Genomic DNA, 17277 nt, shown 5'->3' with positions numbered 1-17277 from the left:
CGTAGCGGATTCCTGTGGATAGCGTCATCTTGAGAAGACGCTGTGCTCTGATCTGTGAGGGTAAATCCTTTTTTTTTACTGCCAAAGGATGAGGTTGTGAAGAATCAATGGTTAAAGTAAATTTTTACAGCAATACCACAGCAGTTTTACTGAAGATTGCTATAGCAACAGTGTTTCCCACAAACTTGCACTCTATGTGTGGCAGGGCTTCCCTTGTGGGGGATATATACCGGGTCGCATTTTTGCTGCGTAAAACCATCAGCCGATTTTCGTGTTGGTCTGAAAGAAAATGCAAATTCATTCTTTGCCACTAGGTGCTGCTTTTGTAGTGGTAAAAATAGCTGTTTCCCCAGTAACGGCTGTACACAAAGCAGCACTGCGCTCACAAACGCTGCTTTATCAGGCATTACAGGCATGATGAAATGAAAATAAAATCGACCAGTCACCGCAGATTAGCGTCACGCAAAGGAGGGGTTTGGAAAAATGAATCGTTGAGCGAATCGTTTGGGAGCCGTTGTGCAAATAAGGTAAAAATAAATGCATATTATAAGACGATGAAAGTGTTTTTTGACCTTGCATGCATGTCAACCTGTTGTTGGAGACTCACAAAACCAAAATATTAACCTTTATAACCCATAATAGGGGCACTTTAAGCAACTTAATTAATAATATTTGGTTTATAAACATTATAACACATTAACCATTATGCACTTTTTTAGATGTTATTTTATTGCTGTGAAGAAATGTGCATTAGTAATATTTTGCTCGATGTGGCCTCTTGTGGCCTCAGGAGAGAAGCCAAAAGCTTTTTCCCCCCCCTAACTGAAATTATGCCTTTTAAATTCGAATATAATTCGAATTTTGATCATATTTAAGTACAAAATTCAAGTTTAGTTTTTCAGCCCTAAAATAGTCCATAATGACATCAGTGGTTCAACTGTAATTTTATGTAAATTTAAGCTACGAGAATAGTTTTTGTGCCCAAAAAACCCCGAAGTAATGACTTTATTCAACAATTTTTTCTCTTCCGTTCAGTTATGAGAGTACTGGGCATGCGTGTGCAGGAGCTTTCGTTCTGATGTAGAACACGCATGTGCTGAGCCTTGTTTGCAAAGAGAGGAATGCACACGCATGCATCGTGGTACTGTTGTGAATGCGCGTGGAAGACTGACAATCTTAACATCTTAACAAATCTCTCAGATTTCATTAAAAAAAGTAATTTGTTTCACTTTGAATGTAAACAAATGTGAACCTTAAATTAATTTAAATTAATTTTCCCTATACGGAACAGTGTTAATTTTCACAGGCATTTTTGATTTAGTCTTAGTCTTTATCTTGAGATGAAAATTATTAATAGTCTTAGTCACATTTTAGTCATTTGAGTCTTTCATAGTGTGTCAACAAAGTTGTCCACTTTTAGTCATTACTTTTAGTCAAACTGCAGTTACCAACATTTATTTTGGTAGCTATTTTATATGTAGTTTTCAAACAAAAATAGTCATTATTTCTTCTCTCTTTAGACCAAATCAATTAAGCTTATGAGAAATTTGAATCAAGGATTGAATTTGGAAAAACTTGAATAAATGATGACAATTTTCATTTTTGGGTGAACTATCCCTTTAACAGTTGTGAAAAGGGAGCAACTTATAAAAATTATAGTTGTTCATATATAACATATATAATTTATAATTTTTGAAAAAGAAGCAGAATAAGATAAGACAAATATGAAAGAGATACAAATGAAACTCATTTTTCAGATACAGTAAAATTATTAATAGTCTTAGTCACATTTTAGTCATTTGAGTCTTTCATAGTGTGTCAACAAAGTTGTCCACTTTTAGTCATTACTTTTAGTCAAACTGCAGTTACCAACATTTATTTTGGTAGCTATTTTATATGTAGTTTTCAAACAAAAATAGTCATTATTTCTTCTCTCTTTAGACCAAATCAATTAAGCTTATGAGAAATTTGAATCAAGGATTGAATTTGGAAAAACTTGAATAAATGATGACAATTTTCATTTTTGGGTGAACTATCCCTTTAACAGTTGTGAAAAGGGAGCAACTTATAAAAATTATAGTTGTTCATATATAACATATATAATTTATAATTTTTGAAAAAGAAGCAGAATAAGATAAGACAAATATGAAAGAGATACAAATGAAACTCATTTTTCAGATACAGAAGGTTTACTTAACATATTTATTTAACATCTTAGCGAGAGCACTTCTATCAGCGCGATTCCGCCTTCATAACTTTAAGTTAATCGCAACGAATTGTGAAAAACAGGACGTCTGGTCATCTTATCCCTACCCCTTCGGGTGCTGAGGCCATTGTTTCAGGTCACTAGTTCACATTTTGGTAGCCTATCCATCCACTGCTGCTGCCGTACTGAGACTAGACATGCAAACGCCCCTTATCCGATTGCAATCCAATGACAGGGACGCATTGTCCATTTTGAAGGACAAGAGTCAAGACAGTAGCCTATAGGATGTATTTTGAATGTCCGGTAGTCCTCAAATAACATTATAGTCCTGTCTTGTCTTAAGTAAGACGCGGCATAAATTTCGTCATAGTTTTTATCATCAGATATTAGTTTTAGCCCATCAACGTCTTGTGTTAGTCACAGAAAAAATGTTTGTTAACGAATATTTTTCATCGTCGTCTTCATTGATGAAATTAACACTGATACGGAACGGAGTAACCTACTGAGGTTAAAAACCGAGGAACAAAATTCCCTCCCAAAGTTAATTTACTCCATATAGATTCACTAATCCAGTTTTCTGTTGCTTGAATTATGGCTAGCTTTGCTTCGTCCATGTAAATAGTCTTTCTGCTAAAACTCTGGTGTTTTAGGTTTCTTAGAGGCTTTTTTAAGTCTTAACACAAATATCCTTAATATTTTCATGAATCTAACCTGAAAGCTCAAAAGAATGAAGTATGTACACATGAGCTCACATTTTAATATAATGCAAAAAGAGAGAGTGAGAGGACCACCCTTGATCTGCTATACGCTTTTTGTTGACCGTTTTGATGTTTGTATACACACACACACACACATACACACACACATATATATATATATACACACACATATATATACATATATATACATATACACATAAATACAAATACACATAAATACAAATACATACATGTGTAAAATTAAATGTAAGTTATTGTTTGGAATATAATAATTAAAAAATAAAATATTAAAAATTATTTATTTATATATATATATTTTTTTTTTTTTTATGTGGTTTAAGGTTAAAAAAACACATTATTTTCCACATACTGTACATTATAGTTACTCCTCTATGCATCACCTTTCTGAAATGCGTTGATTTTTACAAACTCATCGGTCTGAAAAGCGTGGTGTGCTCTGATTGGCCAGCTATCCAGTGCGTTGTGATTGGCCGAATACCTCAAGCGTGTGACGGATATGTTACGCCCCTTACCATATTGTGATACCTTGTCCCAGCTGGAGCGACAAGACAAAAACATTATTATAAACCCATTATAAACGAGGCATTTGTTGCATCCAGTGGGGACATAATTACAGATTATAATGACTTATACTGTCTTTTTACGCGTTGCATTGCATCGCCCCGCGTAAACATAAAACCATGTCTGCATTTATGTCTGATCGGAGAAATGACAAACAACAAGCGCTACTCTACACTGCTCAAATCTTGCATTTGAATCGTCAGTGGCAAATTCTTTAAATATAAAAACATACTTACAGTCTATGAGTCAGAACAGCCGGCATTGTAGTCTACTCTACCAGGATCAGTAAACAGTCCTCCATAAAATGTGCTGGACACATCTGAATATTTGGGTTGAACTGTTCTGGAACAGTCCAGGATCAGGAAACAGTCCTCCATAAAATGTGCTGGACACATCTGAATATTTGGGTTGAACTGTTCTGGAACAGTGTTGTAAATACAACTTAACCACTGATTTCTAGTCGTGTCCTCTTTTGGAAGGCCAAACAAAGTAGTTTTGGTTTCACAACGAAACACAGCGGGCTAGAGTGAGCAGTGGCCGGCAGCCTAGAGTGAGCGGAGGCCGGCTTGAGTGAGTGGCGGCGGGCGGGCTTGCGGCAACCACATGTGACGACCCCGGGCTGGACTCCGCTTCGTCCACGGTGAAAGCCGATCTGGCGATGCACAGCGCGAAGTTGATGTATTTCCTCAGTGACCAGCACGGATCAGCTCTAGGCATGACGAAGCGGATATCGTCCTCTTTTGGAAGGCCAAACAAAGTAGTTTCACTTTCACAGCGAAACACACAGTGTGACATGGCAGCGGCAACAACAATACTACAGCGAAAATAAAAGTTACGCCTTCTTTCTTTGCGTGAACATTTGGGCGGCGTTATCCAAATCTTCCCACACAGTGACGTAGACATGTGGGGGCATGTTAGAATGAGCCGTTTTAGGCGTGGTTGACTTAACTTTTATAAAGAATATCTCTTTGGATTTAAGACTTTAGTCTTTGCAACTTTACAGATCTTCTTTATGCACCAAAAGCTTGTAACACTCCAAAGAGAAAGGAAAAATTGAAATCGCATCATATAACCCCTTTAAATACCCACATTTTGCTTTTTACTGTTTTGTCATGCTTTTCAAAGAAAAAATCAATTACAAAACAACAATTTAAAAATATTTACTTAACACTGAACATTTCTTAACATTCTAGCAGACATTATACCAACAAAGCACAATTTAATTAAAAAAGTTAGTAAAAACATTTTTGGGGGTAATTTTTGAGACCCCCTTCTTGAATCGGGCATGAATTTTTTTTACTGTGCAAATAAATGCAGCCTTGCTGAGCAGAGGAGAATTCTTTTAAAACAGAAAATATTTCAGATCCCACAGATACAAATCCACAGATTTGAGCACTATGTGTGAATGTTATAATAAATATATTAATATAGCTGTTATTATTATCATTATTATTGTCCTACTTTTTTGTTATTTTACAGAACTACAGTAAAATTACAATACGAATGCTGATGGAGCTTTTATTTTGGCCGAAACCCCCAGGAAGACCTCAGTGCTTCTTTTTGTTAACAGCAGATTTATAAATGATTCTCATTAAGAATTTGAGAAGATGTTTGTTGCACATAGGCCTGGGCGATAAAACGGTATTGATATTTATCGACGGTACACCTTCTTCGTTAACGATATAAAAAATGTTCAATATAGTCACATGCTATGAGTGACGCAGACAGCACACACCTGAGGGCTGTGCCTGCCAGTGATGAGGAGCTTGTGAGTAAAGAATGAATATTAGTCGAATTTAAAATAAACATTTGCATTTGAATGCAAAACTAGTACAATCCAATGTTGGATGTGCGTCAGGGAGCGTCATCAGTGGAGCACGTGATGCGGTGATGATGCAAGTGACGTTGTAGTTTAATGTTTTGTTAGTCTAGCCCACGAGACGCACAGTTGCTGCGTTATTCATTCAAAATATTAGAGAAATATAGAATCTCAATGTGTAGAAGATCTTGATTAGGTTAAAACCTAAACCAAGCCATTCACACAGAACGCATATTCAGTGCATTTTCTAGATGGACAAATATGACCGCTGCACTCGCATCTCACACAAGAGATGTATAGAAAGCCATGCAAAGAGTTAAAAACAGTTTAAACTTTTAGAAAACACATCGCAAATTTGTGGAGGTTTATTCCTTTTCACTGCATCTCATATGTTTTTAAAGGCAATCTGTGTGATGGGTGATTCGACTCTTTGTATTAAGCAATGCATAAATACGTGATGCTGTTTTGTTCATAATTGTTTATGCAATTTAAAAAATTATATTTAATTTATATGTTAATTTAGACATAATACACGGTTTTTTATAGACTATTACTTACTTCCTTGCATTGAACATTTAAAATGTGCTGCATTATTTTGCTCATTGCACCCTCCTGTGGCCTCGGGAAACAAGCCAAAAGTTGAACCCATTTAATCTGCATATAAAACATTAGAAATTAGATATTTGTTTAATTTTTATTTTGTTTTTGACTGTTAAAACAAAAAAAACTTTTTTGTTGTTGTTCGCCTCAATAAATTGAGTTAATTTAAAAATACAGTGGTTAAATGTATGTGCATTTTTTTCTATTGCTCTGTTTTAAAAAAGGTTATAAAAAATGTCAATAATTATCGATACCGAATGATATGAAACATTATATCGTTGATACATTTTTTTTGCTATATCGCCCAGCCCTAGTTGCACGTATCACATTGTCACATTCATGCCTAGTAAAAATTCATAACGTGTTACTAAGCAACTGACGAGTAACAACAGTGCAGATTTTCCTTGCCCTTTGGACTTGAATGGACATGAATACATGTAATTCGTGCGTGTATTAGAAAACAACATTCTGCAGTTTATTTACTAATTGTTTAAGACCATTTCGCGATTTCAATCATCATACAGTAACCAGCAACAGCCACCCCTTCCTCTTCCCATTGGAGACATGCGATGCAGTTCTAAACAGTCTCTGGCTGTCGGTGCTTGTAATGGTTTTTGCGTCTTTCTCTGACAGTTTTACACCAAAAGAGCTTTTTTTGCTATTTTCGGCCGAACAATTTCGGTTGCCGAACATTCGGTGCATTCCTACTAAAATGCCTAAATTACATTACTTCATAATTTGCAAAAACAGCAAATGTTTGAATCTGAATATTATGTGATCAACTAACGTAAGACGTAGTGACAACACAGTTTTTTCCTATTTTCTATAGCTTACAATTTTTTACACAGGTATACCTTTTTATGTGCTGTGCATATTGGATCTTGTAAGCCTGCAGCGATGGCTGTACGCAGAAATTCAAGGTAATAAAACACTCGGCCTCTCAACTGTTGTCATTGTTATTTGGGCCCCCTTCACATGTGGAAGCCATTATATCCTGTCTGCTGGACTGAAAAAAAAAACAGGGGTGCCGTGAGTTGGAGATCTGCAAGAGAATCCGCTCCGTGACCTGGTCTCTCAACGGGCCCCTCGGTGTTTGCACAAAGAGGTTTTGTTATTGTAGGACCCCAGGCTCTGTCGGCCCCTCCACTGACACTCAGTCTCTCTCTCGGTGGAGGGACGGCCTAAAACATAAGATCAGCCTAGAGCGGATCAAGAACCCACTGGCGTAAGGTGTGTTATCTCTGTAGGTGATTTATCTCCATGTTGTAAGTTGAGTGAGGCCCAGTGTATATCCCCATTTAAACTGTATTTTGATGCTGGATGTGTTAAAAGATTCTTTTATAGTAATACTACACTTTTTTCCCTCAAGAAGACATACCAGACAGTCATCAGACTAAGCTGAACTGCACATGGTCCAAGACCTTGAAAGTATATGAATGCAATGTTTTGTCTGTGCTAGTAATGCGTAACTGTGGAAACCAAAGTCCTTTTTGCGCCAGCCTTATACAGTGTCATTACTTCAGTTCTGATGGTCAGATAAGTTTGAGAAGTTTTGGTATTAAAGAACCATTAAAACAAATAACGCTCCATTAACCTGATAACTCGGTGAGATTATAAATGCAGTCCACCCATATATGCTCACATGTGGAACTCATTTTACACTCACTCTCTTCTCGTCCACCCAACCCCCTCACAAACACACACACACACTTCAGTTTATTCACTGCTAATGTGAAACATGTCAGCTGCACTTCAGTATCTGTTAAGACCCTTTTTTTCTAACAATATTGATGAATGTGTGCGAGAAAAACTTAGAAGCTACAACATTTCTGACAAATATCTAGGGTTGGGTATCGATTGGGTTTTTTACAATACCGGTGCCAAATCAATACTTTTAAAATGGTACCGGTGCCTGAACCGATACTTAAAAAAAAAAAAAAAGATTGATAACATTAAAGAACATTAAAAATATTAAAAATAATTATACATAGCATTCACATGCTCCTCGGATGCTCTCATTTCTCGAGTTGTGCTTCCCTTACTCTAAGGCTAATAAATGTATTTTACGATCTGGGTCATTATTTAATACAAAACAATATTTAATACAAAACCACACATAATGTTTCTACTGTATCTCTGTCAATCACTCTGATATTTAGTTAAAATGAGTGAATTGACTGAGTGCTGTCTGTCACTGTCTTTAATCAGTTCTGTGAATGTATGCCACATGCATTGTAATATGTTTTATATTAAATATTACATTTTCAAATGAAAATAGCAACATGATCATTTTATGAAGTATGCGTTAAGGGCTAGATTTTCGCTGGAGGAAACAGCTGTGGTATGATGAGGGGTGAACGCAGCAAATACTTTACAGTAGATGGGAAACTGATTGCTCCCTCGTGACCTTTTGTAAACTGTATTTATGACAAAGATCTGCACAGATACAGATATTATAACAATCTATCGATAAACACACACCTTGTGTCCTCTGTTTCTGTTGGAGTCCGCTCGCACTCGCGGAGATAAAGTCTGCCGCCGTTTTCATATGAAATTTAAAGGGGACTGATTCTGTGTGTACGGTTTATGGAGCTAATCACTATAGCCCTGCTAAAAATGGCCTAGCGACGCCCATGCTTCTTACGTCCATTTCGGAGAACCAGGACAAATATTTCAATCGATCGCTCGGGCATTTAAGTGGCACCGAAATCTGCGTTCTACATCTAGTACATACCGGTTACATAGGTACCGGTACCATATTGGCACCGGGTTTCGGTACCCAACCCTACAAACATCTGACTTTTGACATATCTTTAAACTGGACATTTTCTTGACTGTTTGCTGTAAGAACCAGTTTTATTAGGAGTTTGGTAATAAAATGAAATTATTATTATTATTATTACTGGTCTTACTCATGTATAATTTGATTAGGTATGCCAGAATAAAGAAACCTACATGCATATATTAATGTATTGCATTAATATATTAATAATGCTAAATTAAATGATACATAATTAAATATTATTTCGTTAAAGTGTGAATAAGCTTAATTTCTTTTTTACTTTATACATTTTGAATCTAATGGCAACAATGACTGTTTGGTTGAAATTGTTTTGCTTATTTAAAAATATATATAGGCCTATTTTAGAGCAACTACATGAATATCAATATAAATATATTTTAAAATATGTAATATTGATGTGATTTATATTTCTTAATCCGAGATGTTAATGAATGATATTCATAAACCATGGTATTTACAGTATATAATGTCCAATACACTGCAGTAATACCATGGTACTCTTTCATCAGTGAGGAATCAACATTTGAGTTATCTGTAGCTCTGTGGTTCAATCTATAGTGCGTTTTCAGTATTCATTTGTCAGTTAATGTTACATTCAAATTGCTTTTTGGTTCTTGCCAGTGTGTTTATTAAGCATTTGTGCATATTCGGTGCAGATGCAGAGTGCTGCCTTGTCTCTGGCTCATCCTTAGAAAACTGGGAGAGGGTGAGAGGGAGATGGGGTGGGGGGGGTAAACACATCAGAGGGCAGGGAAGGATGCCTCATTCTAGAGCAGAAGCCTTTGTAGGGAGAGTTTGAGCGTGGAGGAGGGAGGAAGGGGGCGAGCGGGGTACCTGCGGCAGGAAATCGCAATAGCATCCCAGACTGGCTTCTGTTGTCTGTGCTTTCATCTTCTCTGTTTGTACCCAGATTCCCCTGTCGCTGCCGCAGCAACTAGGTGTTGACAGCTGCAGAGAGTAAATATGGGATTTCAAGTCAGATTATTTGTCAGTTACTCTCATAAAACACATTTATTTGAAGGCAATTTTCAGTAGGCCTACATCCAGAAAAAACAATCAGTTGAGCAAATAATTGAAAATAAAATGATATACAAGAGGTAAATGAAGGTCATAACGAATTCATTGGGACGTTTGAGCATATAAAAATTGTAAATCAGTTACTACAGTATAAAAATTACAATTGAATTTAGTTTTACAACATTTATACGTGATGAGGTAAAAATGCAACAAGTTATAGTGCTAATGACATTTAATATTGTTTCCCTGTTTTTATTGTGAAATTGTATGCATGGATTTGCAGTCAGGAATTTGCTTTAGATGACATTTGTTTTTGATAGCAGCAATCAGGGTTGCCAGGTCCGCTTTCCCGCGGTTCTCCCCTCTGATGGGGGTCCCGTCTGTTGTAACCGTGTTCTGGGGGGTGAGGGGAGATTGCTTTAACCCGCAGCAACAGTGTAAAAGTAGTCCAATTCCATGGTAAAACCACTGACATGGCAACCCTGGCAGCAATAGATATCTTAAAATTAATTTTTTATTATTTACTCACCCTCATGTTGTTCCAAAACTTACAGGACTTTCCTTTTTCCATAGAAAAACAAAATAAAACATTTTGAAATATGTTTTAGTTGTTCTGTCCATAAAATGAAAGTCAATGGGTCCAATTTGCGTTTTGTTACAATGTTAAAGAATATTTCAACAGTTTTGTCCATATAATGAAAGCTCATTATGGACAAAACTATTGAAATATTCTTCAAAATATCTAATTTTGTGCTCCACAGATGGCATGAGGGTGAAAAGAAAGGACAGATTTTTCATTTTGGGAACTGTTCCTGTCATATTTCTTTATCATATTTCACATCCCTCATGATTGATGAACAATCTTGAAGTCAACTTAAAAGATAATGCTAAATAACCTATTTAATTATTTTTCCTAATCTTTAAAATGTAACCACTTGCTTTTCCTCTGAAACAACATTTCTTGTCCAATGACATCTCTTGGATAGCCACCACGTGATCAAATATTTGTTTTAGCAAACTCTTTCATTGTGTGACCTTATTATTTTATGTAACGCCCACTTTTGCTCATCAAATAAGTTACAGATTAATAAAATTTAAGTCCTGACCTATATTTTTTCGTTGATTATTATGTTTATGATTTGAAAATGTCAATTTACCTTAGAGCAAAAACGCATTACTGCTCTTTAACCTATATCTTCACTGCAGTGGTAAGGGATGGTCAGTCCAATGATTTAGACCTTGTAGGCCTAAAGAGAGGATTACGGCACCTTTTCTGCTCATTGTGTTGTGTGAGCACACCCTTTCACTCCCTTGTACAATCCCAAATTAATGAGGATTAGCTGTATGGGCTCTGGCCTTTGAAGATGACTGAATTGCTAATAGGTTTATGCCCCTTCATCGCCCCATTTTAATGGAAATGCTGCCGAGCATCAACACTGCGGCTCCAGTGTTATTCCGCTCCCACAGCGCATCAGCTGTTTCCTCAACCAATGCCTGGAAACTTTACGGAAGAGCATGTGCAGTTAAAATCCAATAAGCTCATCTGTGCCCATTAGCTTTGCGCAACTGCTACGAGGTATGCAGAGAATGACACCGCACTTTTCTGTTTGTGTATTGAAATATAGACATGACTTATGGGTTTCATTCATTAGGTGGAGGCAATAATTGTTAAGTGGCTGCTTTTAGGCTGAGGGAGACGCAATCTTGATATTATAAACCACCCTGCGGAGGGCTTGGTTTTAGTCAATCTCCCTTGCCGTGCCTCTGTTGAAGGGAGTGCCGGAGCCTTGACAAGCCTGGATCAAAGACAGCATGAGGTTCAGTCATTCCAGACATCTATTCAACTGCAGTCAAGATTAACCCTGGGGTTGACAAGATTAATAACCGCCCTGGACACCAAATTCTGAGCCAAAGCAGCTGCACATAGGCCTCTTTGTCCCCACTCAGTTGAACGGCGGTATGTTATTGCTTAAAATCCTATAGCTTGTCATTCATTTTAATGTCAACTTGTCTGCGAGGATTAGACGGTGGATAGTCCAAATTTGGAGAGGGCTTGAAGAGTCTCGTTGATTTGTAAAGTTCAGGCACTGAGTATTGCTGGTGGCATAGCTTGATGCTACTCTATTTCTTTCTGTTGTTGCAGGGCTACAGACCAAGACTAAAGTGGTCACAGATGTGACTAAACAATTGCAACAATAATTTAAATTCTAGTCACCGTTGGTGACAGTTGAGAAGTCTTTGCTTGCATCCATATTATCAGTTTTGTCATATTAACTCTCTAAAGGGGTAGTTCTCAAACAGGGGGCCTCGAGACAACTTTAAAAGGATTTAAAATAAGACAAAACAAGAACTATGATTACCACGATCTTGAAAAACCTAGATATTTGATGCAGCCTAATTTTAAAAAATTATTTCTAGACTTAGGAAAATTCATGTAAATTAATTAAATCTTTTAACCCTGTGAGCATTTTTTTTTTAAATTTCCAGTTATGCCAAGCTCTGAAATTCCTCAAGTGGAAAATTCATGGGGACTAAAAATATTTTTGTGGACAATGGGAGACTTGGTAACAAAAATACTGCCTCAACGTTTTGATTTAGAGGACTCAAAAAGATTCACAAGACACACACCATTTTGAACTTGCTTGTGAGTTTACGATTTAAATCAAACTAATTTGTGAATAATTTAGAGTTGTCATAGACTTCATTAAACGTGAAGTCTTTTTTCAGCGAGGTCCTGGGAGCATTTACTATGATTAGACATGTGCCGGTATTTGGTAATGCGATACATCACGGTAATGAATATGCACACTATTGTTATTGTGGGCACTTCAAAATACCGTGAATAATTATTTATTACAAATGATTCCGATTTTGTGAATGCATTTTAAGAATATTTTTGAGGCTGATGACCGATCACAGAAAGTAGTATCTGCCGATACCGATCACCGATACCAATCTTTTAAAACCTTCTTTTTATCATTTAAAACCATTTATAGTGATACTCCCATCAGAATTTTTAGACATTTATTCAGGGCCTGAATTTCATTTTTGAAAATGGGGGGAATTCTCCTCTTAGGTGTCTCTTGTGAGAGGAGAAGCAGCTTTCTCACAGGAGTCCGCTACTGATCCGTGGCTGTTTACCACAAACACAACATTTATCCATTATTTTGATTTCAAATGCAAAACATTGTCACTGAAAATGCTTTTTCAGCATTGCAATTCTTTTTTTTACACAGTACAGTAATACAATCTCTCACAGACATGTTTAAACAATAAATATAAGCAACACATTATTCAATGCTTTTTACTTTTGCATTTATTTCTAGATTTATATATTAAGTTGCTCAAGCAAGTGGCAAAACATTTAAACTACTTTTCTTACGTTATCACAAACTTACCATTGACAGAAATAGTCAGCTCTACTGCCTTTCCTTTTTTATTTAAATCTTTATTACAAGCAATCCTGCGGTTAATAAAGAACTTTGTTTTCCTTCCTCCACAAGTGCCATCTATCATTGCCTTGTTTATCTAAAAGTGCTATTCCCTTTAAACCTAGCCAAAAAGCCATATGTGTTGACTGTGAAACACAGTAGACTTTAATAATATGCATTTATTACTACATTTTCGTGTCAATCCATGTTCATATTTACTGCAAACAATGCGCTGTTACTTTAATTCAGTGCTTGCAGTGCAGCAAAAATAGACTTGGTGCGGAAACTATCTCTGCACAGATACAGATGCGCTGCTCCTGGAACACACTGCCGGACCGCAACCGTATGCAGTGAATGCTTTAATCCGTTAACATGAGCGCGGAAAAAATAAGCACCACGTATGCACTGCAAATGGAGTAATGTGAACCTGGCATTATGTGTGTGCACTGCGAGTGCAAGTGTGCATGAGCGCACGGTCCCCAGGAGAGTGCGTGAGCGCTGAATGGTTAAACACTGGCAAGAATTAAAAAGAAATGCAATTTATAAACTTTAGTGACGATGGGACACTGCCTCGCAAGTGACAATTCCTGTGTCAACTGTGCAGCGTGCTGCTCGCTTATAGACAGACGCGATGTGGTGATTTGAAGCCATTTGCGTATTTTGAGAGAGAAAGAGTGTAAGCGTGCGCGCGGTGATTCACTCACCTTGTTTGTGAAATTACGTCTCACAAAAAGTTTTCAAATGACTTTATAAGTTATTTAATGAAATAGCATTATAATTATTTTACCCGCACCGGACAGAGACTGAGACGGTGCCGCTGCATGTTGTGCCAAACCTCTCACAGCAGCAGCATCAGCTTGAGATCGTTTTTTTGATATCGGCCTTTTTAGAGACCGCCGATTGATCATCCCAACGTGATTATCGGCAGATTGTGATCGGTAGCCGATCAATCGGAGCACCCCTAATATTTTCCCCATCAAGTGGTTACAGTGCGCAACAACGCTGTATGCTGTGTGAAAGACGCGGGAGCACTCTCAGGTAAACAAGCAAGAATGAGAAGCACATGGCCGAACACGTGAAAGACGCTCTGGATAAAAGCGCACATTAACTCTCCGACAGCAGATGGCGCTAAACTGCAGAAATACAGCCGTTACCCCTGAAACCCCATAAACAAAGCAGCTGCACTACTTTCTAAAATTTATTTAAATGGTTTAAACAGCCATTCAGATTTTTTGTTTTCACAGTGGTGTTCATCACAGCACCAAATACTTAAATATTTAGACTCACTAGGTCATATGATGCGATTTAAATTTGTCCTTTCTCTTTGGAGTGTTACAAGCTCGTGGTGCATAAAGAAGATCTGTAAAGTTGCAAAGACTAAAGTCTCAAATCCAAAGAGATATTCTCTATGAAAGTTAAGACTTGTCCACGCCCTCCTAAAACGCCTCGTTTAAACACGCCCCCACATGTCTACGTCACTGTGTGGGAAGATTTGCATAACGCCGCCCAAATGTTCACGCAAAGAAAGAAGTCGTAACTTTTATTCTCGCTGTAGTATTGTTGCCTCCGCCGCCGCCATGTTGTGGAGATGCTGTGTGTTTCATTGTGAAAGCGAAACTACTTTGTTTGGCCTTCCAAAAGAGGACGATATCCGCTTCGTCATGCCTAGAGCTGATCTGTGCTGGTCGCTGAGGAAATACATCAACTTCCCGTTGTGGATCGCTGGATCGACTTTCACCGTGGACGAAGCGGAGTTCAGCCTGGGGTCGTCACATGTGGTTGCCGCAAGCCTCCTTCGTCGAATCCGCTGGCCACTGCTCACTCTAGCCGCTGTGTTTTTCGTTGTGAAAGCAAAACTACTTAGTTTGGCCTTCCAAAAGAGGACATAATGTTTCTATAAAGTGGGGCAGTTCCAACTTTGCAAGGACAGTCTGGCGCTTCTGACTCACAGTCACAGCCTGTAAGTATGTTTTTTGTATTTAAAGAATTTGCCTCTGATGATTTCTTAATTTTTTTATCAGTTTTCTTACCTCAAAGACCTTCCTCTCAAGAGTTTTCACGTTTGTTGAGAGGGTTCTCAAGTTACAAGCTGCGAAATTCCTCTTTGGCCTGGGTAAAGCTGTGAAAGCCATCGGAGCAGTTCGAAAAACAAACCCACCACACCGGGGAAAGACCCACGCTGGTGCCCGGTGTGCTATTTGTGTTTGTGCCTGTGTTTATTTTACAAGAAGGGTCTGAAATGACAAGTTTCTTCTTTCACTTAGTTTTCCACAGCTTCTGTGTCTGGAGCTTTATTCACAAAGGTGGGGCTCATCCATACATCACCCACAGTTTGTTTTGCTTTTTATAAACATGCAGTCGTGATGAAATTCCAGGCCTTAGGTGAGTGCGGACATGTGCCCGTTTCATCATCTTTAATGTGGGTGACCACCCTGACCTCAGACATATTACACACTGACTAAAAGAGTTTCTTCTCTTCTTAAGTGTTAAAGATCGTCAGTTCTCCTGATGGTGAGTGATTTTTTTGGACGGGGTGGGAATCCATCAAGTTGTTATGACACATTCCGCAGCGATATTCCGTGTCAGGATTGCCATGGTAATGAGGCGCGCAAAGAGCAAATATAGTCATTGTGAGGAACTGTTGAGCTTGTAGGCTATGTTTGAAGGTTTACAATGGTAAGGTGTAGACATAGAAATATTAAATTTTCCATAGCTCATTTAGCCCGGAATTAGGAGGCTTAAACGAAACATCTGCAGTCGTATTTAAGCAAATGTTTGGTGAGCTTTTGTGCAGTATGTAATGTAATTTTTGGCTTTAGATGTATATCTAGTGTTTGTGTCTACGATGAGCATCATGTTGGAAAAACATGTGGTGCAATTGTACATTTAGGTAAAAGGTACTAGATGAAACTTGAAATCCACCTGAAGCCTGTGATTTCTGGAAAGTTCTCCAGGAATTTTGCCACCAAAGAAATCACCCGGTGTACTTTCAGTAATAAGGAGATCACAGTTTTGAAAGAAAAATATAATTAGTGTAATTATCATCAGTTATTCACATAAGCATAATGTTTGAAGGGAAGCTACTTTGGACCTGCAGCTTGCTAAACTAAAAGCTACAGTAACACTTTAGTATAGGGACCAATTCTCACTATTAACTAGTTCCTTATTAGCATGCCTGTTGTTAACATAGTGGCTGTTTATTAGTACTTACAAAACACATGACCATGATGACCATATTCTACATCTCTAATCCCATATCCAATACCTAAATTAACAATTTCCTTACTAACTATTAATAAGCAGAAAATTAGGAGTTTACTGAGGCAAAATCATAGTTAGCCTAATTGTTGGACCTGAAAATAAAGTGTGACCAAAGCGATAATATATTTCATAACTCAACTGTAAACATGTACAGTATAATTTTTATAACGGAGTTGAAAACCTTGTGGTGAATATTTGTAGTTAAATGTTTCACAATAAGTAATACTGAAATACTGAATCAGTGTGTTTCAGTTTGTCAGTCAGTGAATCAGTGAGTTGTTTTTAATTGATTCTTTTGAATGAACTGATTTACTAGAATGAATTGTTGTGCTGCATCTTGGAAAAAAGTAGCTCATTCCTGGGAAACTGTTTTACACTATTTTGAACTCAACTGAGCTACTATCACACTACTGAAAAATTACCAGAAAAGTAATTAACCAAAAGTCCTGGTGCATACGGATAAATTCTGCCAGATATTCTACCTGTCATTGCCATTTTCTTCCTTGTTTCAGTCTAGCAGTTCCTTACTTTTATTTGTCAGCTTTCAGCAACTGTTCTCTCTTCTTTTCCACACAGAGAATCTTCAACTCCTTTGTGTACTCGGAGAAGACTTCAAATGGTGAAACAGAGGTGCAGCAGGTGAGTTACTCATCATCATCCCTTGATACTGTGTGAGTGCTCTGTGTGTGTGTGTGTGTGTGTGTGCGTGTGTGTGGTCTAGAGGGGCAAAGGACACCCATTAAAATTCTGCAGTTGCTGTCTGCTGTCTTTGAAGCCATCTTTGTGCTTTCTACGGCTGAAACACTAATTCCAACCTCTCTCTCTCTCTCTCTCTCTCT

General features: G+C 37.6%; 1 protein-coding gene across 1 annotated transcript in view; it reads left to right on the top strand.

Moving 5' to 3' along the window:
- LOC107556548 (VWFA and cache domain-containing protein 1-like) overlaps positions 1–17277 on the top strand; it is an 80039-nt gene that overhangs the window by 14637 nt on the left and 48125 nt on the right. The window contains 1 exon segment of the mRNA XM_016239690.1: positions 17015–17077. Within this exon segment, the coding sequence (XP_016095176.1) occupies positions 17015–17077 (63 nt within the window).

Source organism: Sinocyclocheilus grahami, unplaced genomic scaffold (genome assembly GCF_001515645.1).
Source record: "Sinocyclocheilus grahami isolate Dianchi unplaced genomic scaffold, SAMN03320097.WGS_v1.1 scaffold572.1, whole genome shotgun sequence".
NCBI classification, from domain to species: domain Eukaryota; kingdom Metazoa; phylum Chordata; class Actinopteri; order Cypriniformes; family Cyprinidae; genus Sinocyclocheilus; species Sinocyclocheilus grahami.
The sequence above is the reverse complement of the archived record's forward strand: the minus strand, read 5'-3'. Positions and strand labels throughout refer to the sequence as shown.